This window comes from Gadus morhua, chromosome 23 (genome assembly GCF_902167405.1).
Source record: "Gadus morhua chromosome 23, gadMor3.0, whole genome shotgun sequence".
NCBI lineage: Eukaryota > Metazoa > Chordata > Actinopteri > Gadiformes > Gadidae > Gadus > Gadus morhua.
In genome coordinates this window covers 9,350,070-9,364,906 of record NC_044070.1, presented here as the reverse complement: position 1 = coordinate 9,364,906, position 14,837 = coordinate 9,350,070, and the positions used below count along the sequence as shown (strand labels likewise).

At 47.2% G+C, this 14,837-nt stretch overlaps 1 protein-coding gene across 1 annotated transcript in view; it reads left to right on the top strand.

Annotated features, from left to right (window-relative positions):
* Nucleotides 1–1,878: 1,878 nt before the first annotated feature.
* Nucleotides 1,879–14,837, top strand: part of cdh19 (cadherin 19, type 2) — a gene marked incomplete in the record, with an annotated part of 20,467 nt that continues 7,508 nt past the window's right edge. The window contains 4 exon segments of the mRNA XM_030349591.1: nt 1,879–2,119; nt 7,512–7,945; nt 8,532–8,826; nt 10,953–11,072. Coding sequence (XP_030205451.1) covers nt 7,688–7,945; nt 8,532–8,826; nt 10,953–11,072 — 673 coding nt within the window.

The following is a 14,837-nucleotide window of genomic DNA, read 5'->3' as shown; positions in this document are numbered from 1 at the left end:
GAAGAGCCACCAGAGTGAACATGGTGAAAAGAGGGACACTGTGTCTGTGTTGTGGAAGGGACGAGGCCGGGGTGTTCTTTCTTCTCGGCGCCACCTTTACCTCGTTATGAATTTGGTGACCGCCGCCGCGAGACCATTAGCGGCCGACAGCCGGATCGGAGGTTACATCGCGTCGGGGGAAGCAGGGAAAACAGGGCAGAGAAAAGGCGGGAAGAAGAATACGTTATCTCTTAGACTGCTGCCTCCGCCGCGGCGGTGTTGGCTGTAGCGCTAGCTTTCATCTCCCAAGATCCTTGTGGCATTGTTGCTCCCTACACACTCTATCTCTATAATGAGGAGGGCTCAATTAGACAAGGTCTACAATAGAGTGGGGACGGGGGAGGGGCGTGCGGTTTTGAATGTCACACTGTAGGTCCTGACATTTCCCTGTTTGATATGAAATCAGAATGGCAGTCAGCCGCTTCACAGCCAGAACTAATCTGAAGTTATAGGAAGAGATATATATATATATATATATATATTTATTTATAACAAATCCCGTAAGCTAACCTCCGTCACGCGGACTCAGAGGGAAGGTTAGCGCTAGTCAAAGAGAGACTGGCGGTTTGGAACCATTTCTGCTAGCCTAGCGCTCTGCTACCGCTAACAGGAAGCATAATGATGGAATCCATTAGCATTGTTTAGCGCTGTAATTAGCCCTCTGGGGTTTGGTCTGGTCAGAATAGAACGGATTAAGATAGAATTGTAGTAGCACAATTTACTATGGGGTGTTGTCTTCTATAATAGGGTGTACTGCTTACTTCTGGAGGGGAGGAATATGACAAAAGTTCCAGTATTTCACTTCAAGATTAATGTGTTAAGAAATTGTTCTAGACAAAAAGTTAATAAAACTCATCACAAACCCATCTTTTAGCAGCAGAAACGCTGAATGATTAAAGACTCCACTTACACCTCTAGCCTATTGCTAATGCATTCATATTACAAAGTTCTTCGAATGAAAGAGTGTCACAACTCTTAAATCGAATCGAATGAACAGCGCCATCTAACGTTAAACATAACTTTTTTTTGATGTACACATACAACAACAGGGTGGCAGGCTTTAAATGTAATAATGTGTAACACTAAGATTGGTTTTCTTTTTCTGACTGAATGTGTGGAGTATATATTAAAAGCAAGGTCCACATCACATGTCACATGAATATTCTAGAGAATACAAAACGAAAACGAAAAACACAAAAAGACTCTTCTATGGCAGTTTAAGTGGCCATCATCATCACCATCATCATCTCATCTCCGCCTAAAACGTTGGCTTTCAAACCAAAGAATCTCAGTTATCTCCAGTGGAAATGAAGTGACCCCACCAAACCAAGAAAACAAGTGATTTCACAACTGCACGAGGTCAGACTCATTATGAAGCAATACCAAGACAGCGTTTGCAGCCCGAGAACAATCAACAATCTCCCATTGGCCTGAATGTCACAAAACAGACTGCAGCCTTCTTACTGCCGGCAGAAACACCACTAGGTCTGTCTCCATGGATGGCCTGTCACGTCTCCCCGACTACACTCCAATAAGCCAGGGATTGTTTCACAAAGGGGGCTTCGGTGGTGGTGCTTGGTTGGGTGGTAGCGGTGGTGGTGGTGGTGGTGGTGGTGTAAGACATAGATAGAAATGCGTTTGTACCTCGAAGGGGGTTGGAACATTAGCATGGCTATGAAGGCCCGGAGTGTTCAGGCCAATGCTGGACGACGCCGGCCAGACAATAGATCCACTGTTTGTTCTCCACCAGGAAGTTTGACCAGGGGTGAGGGGGCTGATGGTGGTGGGGGCGGGGGGTTCTGGAGGAGGAAAAGCAGACGAAGAAGAAGAGGACGACAAAAAGAGGGGTTGAGGGGTCGTCTTGAGTGGAGGGGCATTACACACCCGGAGAACTATGCATTTTTGTTCCAACTGTCGCCGTGACAGGACTGTGCTCTATGGTTTCAGGGGCGTCTAGCGAGAGTACATTCGAGAAACAGACCTTAACAGATTGTGTTTTTGCTCGTTCCTGGCGATGAGGCCGCTTGGCAGCGAAGGGGTGACGACCAGCTTGGCAGACGTAAGCGCGCAACTTGTACAGGTGGGTTCGGAGACTCCTGCTTCGCCTACGAAAGCAGTGCGTCCTTCAATTTAAATTGTTAATTTGTTCTCGGCTTAATAATGCTTGTTCAAAGGCCGGAGGTAAACCAGTGGAGCAATCGCACATCTTGAATAATGATAGAGCCACGTTTAAAGTGCACACACGCGCACAAACACACATCCAAGTGTAGCGTTCTCCTTTCTGAGAGCAAAGGGCTCGGAGCTAGAGACAAACCAAGGCCCCCCTTAGTGACTTTCTTAATGTCTAAGTTTCCATGGGCTTAATGTATATATCTTTCCAGGGTGACTGACTGACCTCTAAGCATTTAGTGATGACCGGTAAAGCTCCAGTTTCTAATGCAAACCATTCTATTAAAGCCCTTTTCGGGAGGGAAGGAGGTATTCTTGGGAATCATTTATTCATTCAGTAGCAACACAGCGTCATGCTTTATCCCTGACTTCTGGTCTTCACTAGCATTGGTTGCTTATTTTCAAAAGGAATACGAAAACATGGAAGTCCTTGAGTTTGGCAGAGTCTTCCAAGGTTACCGTTAGCTTTAAAGCAGGGAGAGTAATCTTGTGGCAAAGTGCAAGGCTTCTGTACCTTTTTTTCTGAAACCATGTTTCTACAGTAATTGACAATGAATGATGACAGCCTTGGTACAAGCTCTCAGCACATGTTCACAGAAGAAAACTTCTGTTCCCATTGAGTCATGAAGCCATGAAAACAAATGTCTAGTTTTGTGGTTCAGTCTCTAGTTCAGTGTGAGTGCACTAGGCTGTATGGTATTCAGTGGGACTTGAAGACGTTGGGAAAGAAATATCTGTATTTTGTGATATGCAACAATAAAATAGATATAAATGTTTTTTGCTTTTTCTAAACAGAATCCTTACTGAACATCTTTTAGGAAATCCTAACTTTCATATATATTTATATTCGAACAACATAATTTATCCTAACTCCGATAAAAACAGAAATTTGAGCATCGAAAACAACCCTGTAAGACTGACCTCTGCCATCTTGAAAACATGCTTGTTTGGCTACTATAGTCCAAATTACTGCATTGATTTTTTCACACACTAACGTTTTCCTGGAGAGGGTAGATTTTATGCTGCTGTTGTTTGTTCTATAAAAAAAAAAAAACGGCTTTGGTAATGATTGCGGTGAAGTTTCCATTAGTTCCACTCAAATACTAAAATACGCCGAAACAAAAGGGCTACTCCACTATTACCATGACTGTTAGGCTAACTGCTACATTTTAGCAACCAGCGTTTCCTAAGTAGCTTGGCACTATGCACCTCGATGCCCGACGAGAGCTTTAATTTAGGGAGACAACAGGTGGGTGTCAATGGTGGGTTGGTCATGGCTGTTTTACAAAGTCCCCTGCTGGCTAGTAAGAGAAAACGGTGGCTGGGTTGTGGCTGAGGGTGATGTTTAACTGACCCAGTGGTGTGTCTAGACTCATTTAGAAAGGGGGCCTAGGAGTGGCGCAGACTAACAAAGACAAGTAAAAGGAAAATGCACACGTACATCTTTATGCCATTGCGGTAGCACTTGGTGGCAGCTTACATTTTTGCTGGGTCATATGCCCCCCCCCCCCCCCCCCCCCGCCCCCCCCCCAAGCCAGTCCATAGACACAGCCCTGAACAGAAGGTTAGTCACTGGATTGTGGCTGAAAGGAATTTTCTGATTTGAAGGGACCCTAAAGTATCCCCATTAGCTGCGAGATGGGTTTAGGAGAGGATGAGGAGGGGAGGGAGGGAGGAGGAGGAAGGGGACTGGTGGAGAGCTGAAGTAAGTGAGGGAGAGTGTACACAGGCAACCTGAGGTCTCTGGGACATCTGAGGAAGGCCTGGTAGAGATGATACATGACTGTGAGCTGTCTCTCACTCTCTCCTTTATCTGTTTCCCTGCCTTCCATTCTCTCTCTCTCTCTCTCTCTCCCCCTCTCCCTCTCCCTCTCCCTCTCTTGCTCTCGCTCTCTCTCTTTTATCCATCTCTCCAACTTCCTTTCTCATCTCTTAATCTGTGACTCCCATGTCCTTTATCCTCACTCTCTTATCTCTCACTTTACCACTTCCTTCATCCGCTCTCTCTCACTCTCTCCCTTTTCTGTCTCTCCCCCTTCCTGTCTCCTATCTATTACTCTATATTTCGCTCTCCTGTCTCTGTTTCTCCCACTTTTTTTCTTCTCTCTCTCACATTCTCTCCTTCCTCTGTTTCACTTTCCCTCTCTCTCTCCTCGTCTACCTGAACCTGGTAGAAGGTTCCAGAAAACGAAGGTGACCACCTTGGTGGTCTCACACACCTGCTTCTCATCAGCGCCAGCAGCTGGGCTATATTTACCTTTAACTGCGGCATAAACCCACCGTCACTGCGGTCATAGAATGATTGATTTCACCGGGCAGATGGTTACTATGAAGACACAAATGTCACCGTATGGGGGCTGTCTTGTCGTGTCCTTCTTGGATTTTTAAGGCCGGAGAATCGTCAGGATTTCACACAGTGTATCGGAAGCTCAACGGTCTTATCAGTAAGACTGTTGGTACATGGATGGAATCAAACCTTAGGTCTATTGATGTGAATCAAACCTTTATGGAACAAGGTTAGTCTCTGGGACATTCGCAAATACGTCAAATGTGGCCAAAAATAAGGAAGCCACATACATTGTCCTGCGTCATCAATCAAAGCTCTAACCATTGACTTATACTCTGTCACCCTTCTCCCTTCGGCGAGCGTTGGTACTGCTTCGGCCAGGCCTGGGTACTATGTTGCTGCCCCATTGACCCTCAGGTTTATCACTCATTGATGAGTCGTTGGTGGCGGATCGGTACCTCAATCCGCTACTCGGAGCGTCTATAACTCAAGGATCGTCCAGGTTGCTCCTGTCCTGATCAGACTGGATGCTGTCCAAGGCGCTACAGGGCCCCAGCAACGGCCACTTCACCCCCCCCCCCCCCGCCACCCTCCCTTGCTGGAGACGGTGAACAATTGGCAGCAGGAGGGCTGTGGTTATAAGTGGCGTTGTCAGAGTGCATGACGCTCGCTGTTTGCGGCAGTCTTTAAGCGCCCGCTTGGCAGACGCCCGAGAACCACGGACGTAACAACTCAACAACGATTCGCTGGTCACTGATTAGAATGTCACTCCGAGGCGCAGGTGGATACGAGGGGAGAGAATGCACGAGAATGTTCAGCCACACACGCACACGCACGCACACATATACACGCGCACAAACGTACACATTTGCACATCCACAGTCCACCAGTTCAGAACCAGTTTAGATTAAAAAAATGGGAGCTGATATTTGGATTTGTATGGACAAATTTATTCCAAATAAGTGTTGACAACCTCATGTTTTTTAATCCTAACCCTAGGATTGAATTCTGCATCTCCCATGTCTAAAGACAACCCCTTTTCGCCTGTAATCACGTACTAGTCCGTTTCATTACGTGGAATTATCCCAGTGGATTCCCTCCAAGATTTTGCGTATTCTCTCTGCACCAAAATATTCAGGCTGGTTTTAATGATTAACGCACTTTCTTCAACGTTTTAATAAGCTCACTATCCACCATTCAGTTTAATATGTGACACAAATAGAAGAAGGGTCCCTTATTTCTAGCTAAATGTCTGTGGCCACCACTCCACTCCTTGTTATATGTTAAGAGTATGAAACTACATATGCCATCTTTGGAAAGAAACAGATGTTAAAGCCAGCCTCCACAGACCTACGCAGTGCTGCAACACAGGGCTGCTTTTTGGGAAGAAAGAGTTAAGCTTCTAATTAAAAACAAAGACTCAAAGTAGTTATTAGTCTCGTAAACACAGCTGGCGGTTGCTAAGTCACAGCTGGCGGGCGAGACAGAGGTGTGATTTTTTGCTTTCTATACCGATGACACCGTTGTTTGCGCAGGGCTGACTCTGAATCGCTGCGGTTGCCATGGAAGGACCCAAGAAAAGCTGCTTGTTTCTTCTATTTTCTCTGCTTTATCGATCCTGCAAACTAAATAATGAATTCATACTAACTGCCGATAAACAGAAGGTCAGGCGGTACCCTTACATCCATGAGCCGGTGGCCATTGGCATCCACTTTGTTTGTTGAGTTGAATCTTTCCAACAGTAGTTGGAAAGATTCAACTCAACAAACAAGAGTATTCACGTTTCTAAGGTAAGAGGTGGGTGTAACGAAATGGTGCATCGGTAGTCCCAGCAGTACTACTTTACTATGAATCGGTGGGTAATATATCAGTCACGCAGGAGCTGTTGTGTTGACTTTCTAAACTCCAAACAGTCTTTAAATCCTCTTCTTGGGGTGCAGTATAATTGCCGCATTGATTCAAAATAGTTTCTTTTCCCCCCTCCTCTGTTTTCCAATTCTCGGAAGACGTAGATCTAATTAGCGATGCTTATTAACCAGCCGGAGAGAGAGTGAGCGAGCGTTGTGCGTCAGGAATGATGCTAGCCAGCCATGGAAACGCAACACAATGAGCAGCCTTATCACGCCGTGACGCCGGGTTATTTTCAGCCTCCCAGGAAGAATTTTTAGACGATCCGGAAAAAAAAAGGGAAAGCTTGTTTCTTTCTTCCCTCCCCGTTCTCTGAAGGAGTCCAACAGAGATGACTGCTGGACATTTTCCTCATGAGGCTCTCTCCCTCTCGCTGTCTCTCACGGTTGAAAGGACCACTTGGTGCTTAATCGCTGGGTACACCAGAGTGTTGGGGTTTTATAGTCATGGTTCTTTTCCAGAGCAGTTGGAAGACTCTTTTGGGAAGGAGGGGAAGATTGCATTATGATAGATTTGTTAAACAAGTAGGAGAATCCGTCGGCTGCACTTTCTTTTAATCAATTAACCTATGCACGAGTAAATCCGATATTCTGTTATGATATCTGTGGTGATGTCTTTCTAAACATTAAAAACAGATTATGAGATGAGATTAAACTTTATTGTCATTGCACAAATGCAAGTCCTAGACAACTAAATGCCATTTAGCTTCTTACAAGTAGTTCAAAATAGCAAATAGGATTGAAGATATATATATAATGGTGTACTTTTAAAAGACTATTACCACTGCGGTCATTCAACATGTGTACGCAGGCTTTGTCTAACCATTAACATTCTAGAATCATTCATTTGAGAATACACCTGATAGAAAATGTCATTCTGTGAAAATCAAGGTCACTCTGCTCTATTAAATATGGAAAAACATAATTTCTTTAATCAAACTATAATTCCATTACTGAAATATCACAGAATGTTCTTTTATGTAATTTTTACGACTGAAATATTATTCTGAATGTTATCACAACATAATATAAAAAGATACAGAAAATGTGTAGGAACGTTGCGTTCTTGTATTGAACCATGATATCAGCCAACCCGTCCTGCTCCACAGAGAGGCGGGCAGCCCGGGTCTCCGGTCCAGTGAGACAGCAGCAGCTGGTTCTGCAGTGGAAGCCTCGGCCATGAGCCCCCCCAGCTGTTGAATAAGACATGGTCAACATGGACCCGGAGCGCCCCCTCTGACAACCTCCCCCCCGCCAGGCCCCTCTCTCTCTCCCGGTCCGTACCATGGGGGCTGGGGGTGGAACACCACCGCTGCCGTCGGCAGCACAATCTCCGAAGACAGGGGCCTGGCGCCCTCGACGCATGCCCGCCCCCGGGGTCCTGGTGGCCCTGCTGGCCCTGCTGGCTGTGTCCGTGTCCAGCGCCGGCGTGACCCGGGACCCGGGACAGCAGAGGCAGGCCCCTCGGCGTCTGAGGCGAGGGTGGGTGTGGAGCCAGCTGGTGGTCCTGGAGGAGGACCCCACGCCGCGCGTCATCGGCAAGGTATGGCTCGCCGGCTAGTCCATCTGAGGGGGTCTGAGGAGGGACCCTGAGGGGGTCTGAGGGGGTCTGAGGGGGTCTGAGGAGGTTTGAGGGGGTCTGAGGAGGTTTGAGGCGGTTTGAGGGTGTTTAAGGAGGTTTGAAGGGGTCTGAGGGGGCCGGAGGGGGTCTGAGGTGTTTTAAGATCACGTGTGCCATATAAGGGCATGGAAGCTCTGTCGAATGAGCAGTTACGACATGACAAAGTCATCTATGTCCAATAAATGTATTGTTATTGTTATTTTTTTACATATGAAGAAATAGCGAAGTTGTACTTTTAGAGGTAGTGTGTTACCAACTGAAGTATTGATTATGATCAGTTTATTTTAATTGGTCTCTGTGTGAAGATTTTCAAAATTTCAATCAAATTTTCTATTCAGGACAGCTTGTTATTTTTCAAAATTAAATTACCGGTAAATCAATTCAATTGAAATTCAAACATTGACCGCCATTGGCACACACCCTGTATTAACTTAGTGTAATATACCCCATAATAACAACAACAACTAACCCCAAATCACGTCTCCCCCGGTGCGTCCCCCCCCCCCAGCTGGAGTCGGACTACAGCCGCTGGGGCTACAGCATCCGCTACATCCTGTCGGGAGAGGGAGCTGGCGACGCCTTCGAGATCGACGAGTACTCGGGCGAGATCCGCACGTGCCGCAAGCTGGACCGCGAGGAGAAGGCCTTCTACGTGCTCCAGGCGCAGGCCATCGAACGGGGCACCCAGGAGCCAGTGGAGCCCCAGTCCGAGTTCATCATCCAGGTCCAGGACATCAACGACAACCCCCCGCTGTTCCAGGAGGAGCCCTACGTCTGCAGCATCCCCGAGATGAGCCCCAAAGGTAGGGGGGCCCTCCCAAGGGTCCTGGAGGGAGGGTTAAGGGGTAGGGGTGCACGCCCGGGTCAAGGGTCCTGGAGAGAGGGTTAGGGGGTAGGGGTGCACTCCTAGGTCACAGAGCCTGGAGGTAGGGTTAGGGGGCAGGGGTGCACTCCCAGGTCACAGAGCCTGGAGGGAGGGTTAGGGGGTAGGGGTGCACTCCTAGGTCACAGAGCCTGGAGGTAGGGTTAGGGGGCAGGGGTGCACTCCCAGGTCACAGAGCCTGGAGGGAGGGTTAGGGGGTACAGACTATGTACACGTCACTTTATGTGAAGGTGGAATAGCGAGTACTTAATGTGTGAAAGACGGTAAAGATGCTAACAATGAATTCTGATCTGGGATTTATAAAGTGCATTTTATTTTATCTCAAGAAATAAAGTATATGGTGTATAACATGAAGCCTTTTGGTTTTAATAACTATAATGTATTTTTTATCGATACCAAATATAATGTTACAATCCAATTCACAGGAGTGGAAGGCCTGGTTGTCATCTTTATAATAACTTAAATCTTGAAAGTAGATTCTTCTGAAAGGCAAAGCTCTTTTGCAAAAACAAAGGTTTGGCTCTGTTAGCTACTCTGCAACGACAGCCATTTTAAGAGAAAATAACCAAAGTTATCTTCAACTGCTGAACCATAAAACGTGAACAGCGTCTACTGGAAGGGCTGGTGTGTCTATCTGGCAGGAAGTTCAAGGTATTGCTTTCTTTATCATAGTTCTGGGTGCCTTTACATTTTATTAGGCCCAAATAATGTTATTAAATCCACTGCCCTTTCACAACCAAACCATTACCATTTCATTTTTATATGTAATCTACTTTTGGAGTATAATATCACTCTCGTAATAAATCATAATGCATTTGACTTGAAAAGGGGCGAGAGGGGAATGGTTCAGCGTGTGTGTGTGTGTGTGTGTGTGTGTGTGTGTGTGTGTGTGTGTGTGTGTGCGTGTGCGCGCGCGAGAGAGAGAGAGAGACCGAATGCAGAGCAAAGAGATGTGCTGCAGCAGTGTAGCTCGCTCGACCAAACCGAGAGAGAGTGCTAAGTGGTAGTCGGAGCGCTCCACACGGGCGATCAAGGCGGAGAGCGAGAGACACACACACACACACACACACACACACACACACACACACACACACACACACACACACACACACACACACACACACACACACACACACACACACAAAGAAGGATTAGCAGAGTGGACGAGCGGAGAAGGGAGAGAGAGCCGAGCAGGCACACAGACAGAGATGGGCGGAGAGTGAGACGAGGAGAGAAGTACACACAGAGGAGGTTGGAGAAAGAGACACAGAGTGTGACAATGAGAGAGGGACACACACAAACACAAACACACACACAATAGAGAGGGATAGAAACAGTGAGACACGTGCATAGATAGAAAGACAAAGAGGGAGAGGGAGAGACACACAGAGAGTGACATAGAGACATACATAGATAGAGGGACACATACACACAGAGAGAGAGAGAGAGAGAGAGAGAGAGAGAGAGAGAGAGAGAGAGAGAGAGAGAGAGAGAGAGAGAGAGAGAGAGAGAGAGAGAGAGAGAGAGAGAGAGAGAGAGAGAGAGAGAGAGAGAGAGAGAGAGAGAGAGTCAGCCAAGAAAAGAAGCAGTCAGAGACAAAGAGGAAGGTTGAACTCAACAGGAGTGATAGAGCGAGACATAGAGACACAAACATAGTGGGGGGCATTCTAAGAGACGGAGATAGAAAGAGAGGGGGAGAGAGAGATGGAGAGAGACAGATGGAGAGAGACAGAGGGAGATAGAGAGAAACAGAGAGACTGAGGGAGAGAGAGAGAGAGAGAGAGAGAAGGAGAAGAAGAGCGCAAATGGAGAAAGAGATAAATGTCACAGCAGGAGTGGAGGGGTTGTCTCACCTGCCCCCCCACAATCTCTCCCCCCACCTCAGAGCCATAGCCAGAAAGGCCCAGTGGGGATAGCGAGGCGTCATCACTTTGTTGGGCCTGAGGGGAGAGGGGAGGGAACGTGGGACAAAGCTAACCCCCATGTCTCTCCCGGTCCTCCCATCCACCCCCCCACCACCCACCCTCATCTCCCCCTGCCCTCCAGGGACCACAGTGGCCAGGGTGACGGCCACGGACGCCGACGACCCCCAGCAGGGGAACAACGCCCGGCTGCTGTACTCCATCCTGCAGGGGGAGCCCTACTTCTCTGTGGAGCCAAAGACAGGTGACCTCACACCTGGGGGGCTTTTACTTTGGGTTTGAATTGGTCCACTAATAGTGCACGATGTACTACGTTTTTAAGTTTCGCTGTTTTTTTTTTGTTGGCTGAAATGGAAGGGTACAATTCTGGATCCATGTGTAGTGCACTACCTAGTACCCTTGATGCACCGTTAAATGAGAGTACAACTGCTTCCACACTTCCTTACATGATGTATAGCGGTTTTCATGTTGTCAAATCCGCCCAATTGAGATGAATCAAGGTACATCTAGGTACTTTAAATGAGCTGTCACAGGGTGGCATCTAGCTCGTGATGGCTTGTTTATGTGGCCAATACAAGTCACGTCTTGTACTTATCATTCCTTTTATACTTTTCCCTGAATCGTGTGCTATGTAGAGTTCACTATATAGGGAATAAGGAATGAAGGAACAGGTGGAACAAATTGAACAAAGCCCAGGGGTCTCATTTATAACCATTGCGTACGCACAAAACGGGGCTGAAATTGGCGTACGTGACTTTCCACTCCAAGGTTGTGATCTATAAAAAACCAACTTGACGGGAAAATGTCTGCAACCCTAAGCAAACTCTGACCCATGCGTACGCATGGGTCAGAGGAAAAGGAAAATTGGCGACACAGATGGTGTGGTGGTGAACTGAAGTCAGACCGAACAATTGTAGAGTGAGAAGAACGATTATGTTTTATCATCGCCCTTCATACATTTAATTTCAACCCGTATCATGCGTTAAATCCTAATCAGAATAATTTAAATCAACTGCGTTATTTCTCAGTTATTACTCCAGAAACATCTCCTTAGAACAGAAATAAAAAAAAATTCTCTATATTTAATCCCGTCACTCCATACTGTCCACTGACGGCGCGACTGCATGGAATAAAGCATCTGTCCAACATGTGTCAATAACATAATATTTTATGTGACACTGTAAACACATAATCAAATGTCAATTAAATCCCAAGTGTGGAAAACCAAGCAACACTCCTCATCACAAACGTTGTCCGTTACTCTTGATGCTTTTCATGACAAATCACGCATTTAAAAGGGGTTATGTTCAAGAACATTTTACGTGGGTGATTACAAACTGATTATCCAAGGTGTTCTCGGTCAGTCTTATTACCGTAACCCTATAAATACATAGGTGAGCGCCGTGGTAATGCTGCACTATATGGCACTTCTGGCGGAACATGCAAATGGCAGGATTCGGAGGGAGAGGGTATTTAGGGACCATAACAATTTATTGGTAGGCTACATACAAATATGTAACTCTATGTCAGACCACTTATTTTTTAATTCTGGGACTGTGCGCTCCGTGCTACTGACAGAGTTCACTGCTGCAGCAACATGTTGCCACTCACTCTGCTTTTTGTTGTTGGCGATCCCAATCCCGTGACCGCCGAGCAAAACTACCTTTCGGGCCTCCATCTCACCCACAAGTGTCTCCACTTCAACCTCTGTGAAATTTCGCTTTTTTGCTTTTCTCAGTACTTCTGCCATTGTTTCCGACAAGACATAATACTTGCATCTGAGTCTGTTTTATATGCAGATCGAATTCATGAGGTCATTTGCATTGACCATTTATGGTTAAAAAGGGGCGTGTACAGGGCGGAACGTGTAGCTGATTCAGCTGCGCACACTTGTAGGCACTCTGTGATTTATAAAGATTGCGTCCGGTGTGCGTACGCAGGGTTTTATAAATCGGAATATTTTTTGGCGCACACAAAACTTGGCTTCTGGGCGTACGCACATCTTTAGTAACGATCCCACGCACAGTTTTATAAATGAGACCCCAGATGTTTTCCTCCACCTCCATTGTACCCACGTAACTGTCATATTGCTTAAGAAGCTCAGCGAGACCCTTTATCGGCCGCCGAATCGCCTTGGCAACCGAGGAATGCATCAGTGTACAGTGAACTGTGTTTTAGTGATTCTTTGACTACATTGTCAGCCATTTATATCACGCGCCACCCATATTGCCACACGTAAGCATGGCGATTGGCTACGAAGTCTGAAGCTTCTGATTGGTCAGATCGCCAATAGTGGACGACACCTCTGATGACCCTGAAGCAGGCGTCCAAACTGGTCCTAACTGGTCCCATCTAGTCCCATCTACAAGGCTCCATTATAAGGATCAGGATACTGCTGGTGCTTGAAGCTTGAGTGATCAAGCCTTAGCTCCAGTCTTAGGACAACTTTTGGCAACCTAACTTTAACTTGCATTATAACGCTATACAAATATATTTATACAAAGAGAGGTTGGTGTATTATTGTGGGAATTGCCGCAACTAAAGTCCATCTAGTATTACATCTCTCTATCACACTTTTGTTATTCATAGTTTAATATCCAACAACACATAGAGTTATAGAAGCGCTGTTTCCGGAGATGTATTTAGCATAAACAGTACACGTTTGGGATCATAACGAAAAAGGCCGACATGTACAGTATACAAAAGTGAAGTGTGAAGAGAAGAAAAGAAGAATGCACAAAACAAAAGCACATTTAGAAGGAACACGCCATCCTCGGCCTGCCAACCAGTTAATTAGGAGAAATCCATTCCGTTCTATAATCTACAGATCTACTCTCCGTGCATTAGTTAGCCAGGAACCATAAACCCACGCTCCTGTTTCCTATAAATCCCCAGCAGGCGAGAGTATCAAATTCTCGTCTATTGGCGGATCGCTCCGGCCAGCCCCCCGAGGACCCTAAATCAGGCGTTAAATCAGTTTAATGTTTGGTGTGCGGTGGAAATCCTTTGTCTAATGCAGTCTTAACGAACCTGCCCTGTTCCTCCTCTCCTGGTCTTCACCAGCTCTCCTCCAAGCCATCCTCTGTCATGAGCCAGGGTTACTCAGCCGGGCTAGGGGTCATATAGGTAGGGGAGGGGTCATGGTGGTAGGAGAGGGGTCATGGAGGTAGGGGAGGGGTCATGGAGGTAGGGGAGGGGTCATGGAGGTAGGGGAGGGGTCATGGTGGTAGGAGAGGGGTCATGGAGGTAGGGGAGGGGTCATGGAGGTAGGGGAGGGGTCATAGAGGTAGGGGAGGGGTCATGGTGGTAGGAGAGGGGTCATGGAGGTAGGGGAGGGGTCATGGAGATAGGGGAGGGGTCATGGAGGTAGGGGAGGGGTCATGGTGGTAGGAGAGGGGTCATGGTGGTAGGGGAGGGGTCATGGAGGTAGGGGAGGGGTCATGGAGGTAGGAGAGGGGTCATGGAGGTAGGGGAAGGGTCATGGAGGTAGGGGAGGGGTCATGGAGGTAGGGGAGGGGTCATGGAGGTAGGGGAGGGGTCATGGAGGTAGGGGAGGGGTCATGGAGGTAGGGGAGGGGTCATGGAGGTAGGGGAGGGGTCATGGAGGTAGGGGAGGGCTCATGGAGGTAAGGGAGGGGTCATGGAGGTAGGGGAGGGGTCATGGAGGTAAGGGAGGGGTCATGGAGGTAAGGGAGGGGTCATGGAGGTAAGGGAGGGGTCACAGAGGTAGGGGAGGGCTCACGGAGGTAAGGGGAGGGGTCATGGAGGTAAGGGAGGGGTCACAGAGGTAGGGGAGGGGTCATGGTGGTAGGGGAGGGGTCATGGAGGTAAGGGAGGGGTCACAGAGGTAGGGGAGGGGTACTGAGTATTAACCACTTCAATCAATCAAACGTTGTTTGTAACTGCTTTCTGAAGCGCTTTGCAAGAGACACAACATAATAATAATTTCCATATTTGGTCTTATTGAGAAGGATATTGCATCTCATTCTCTCTTTTTGCCGCTACTTTT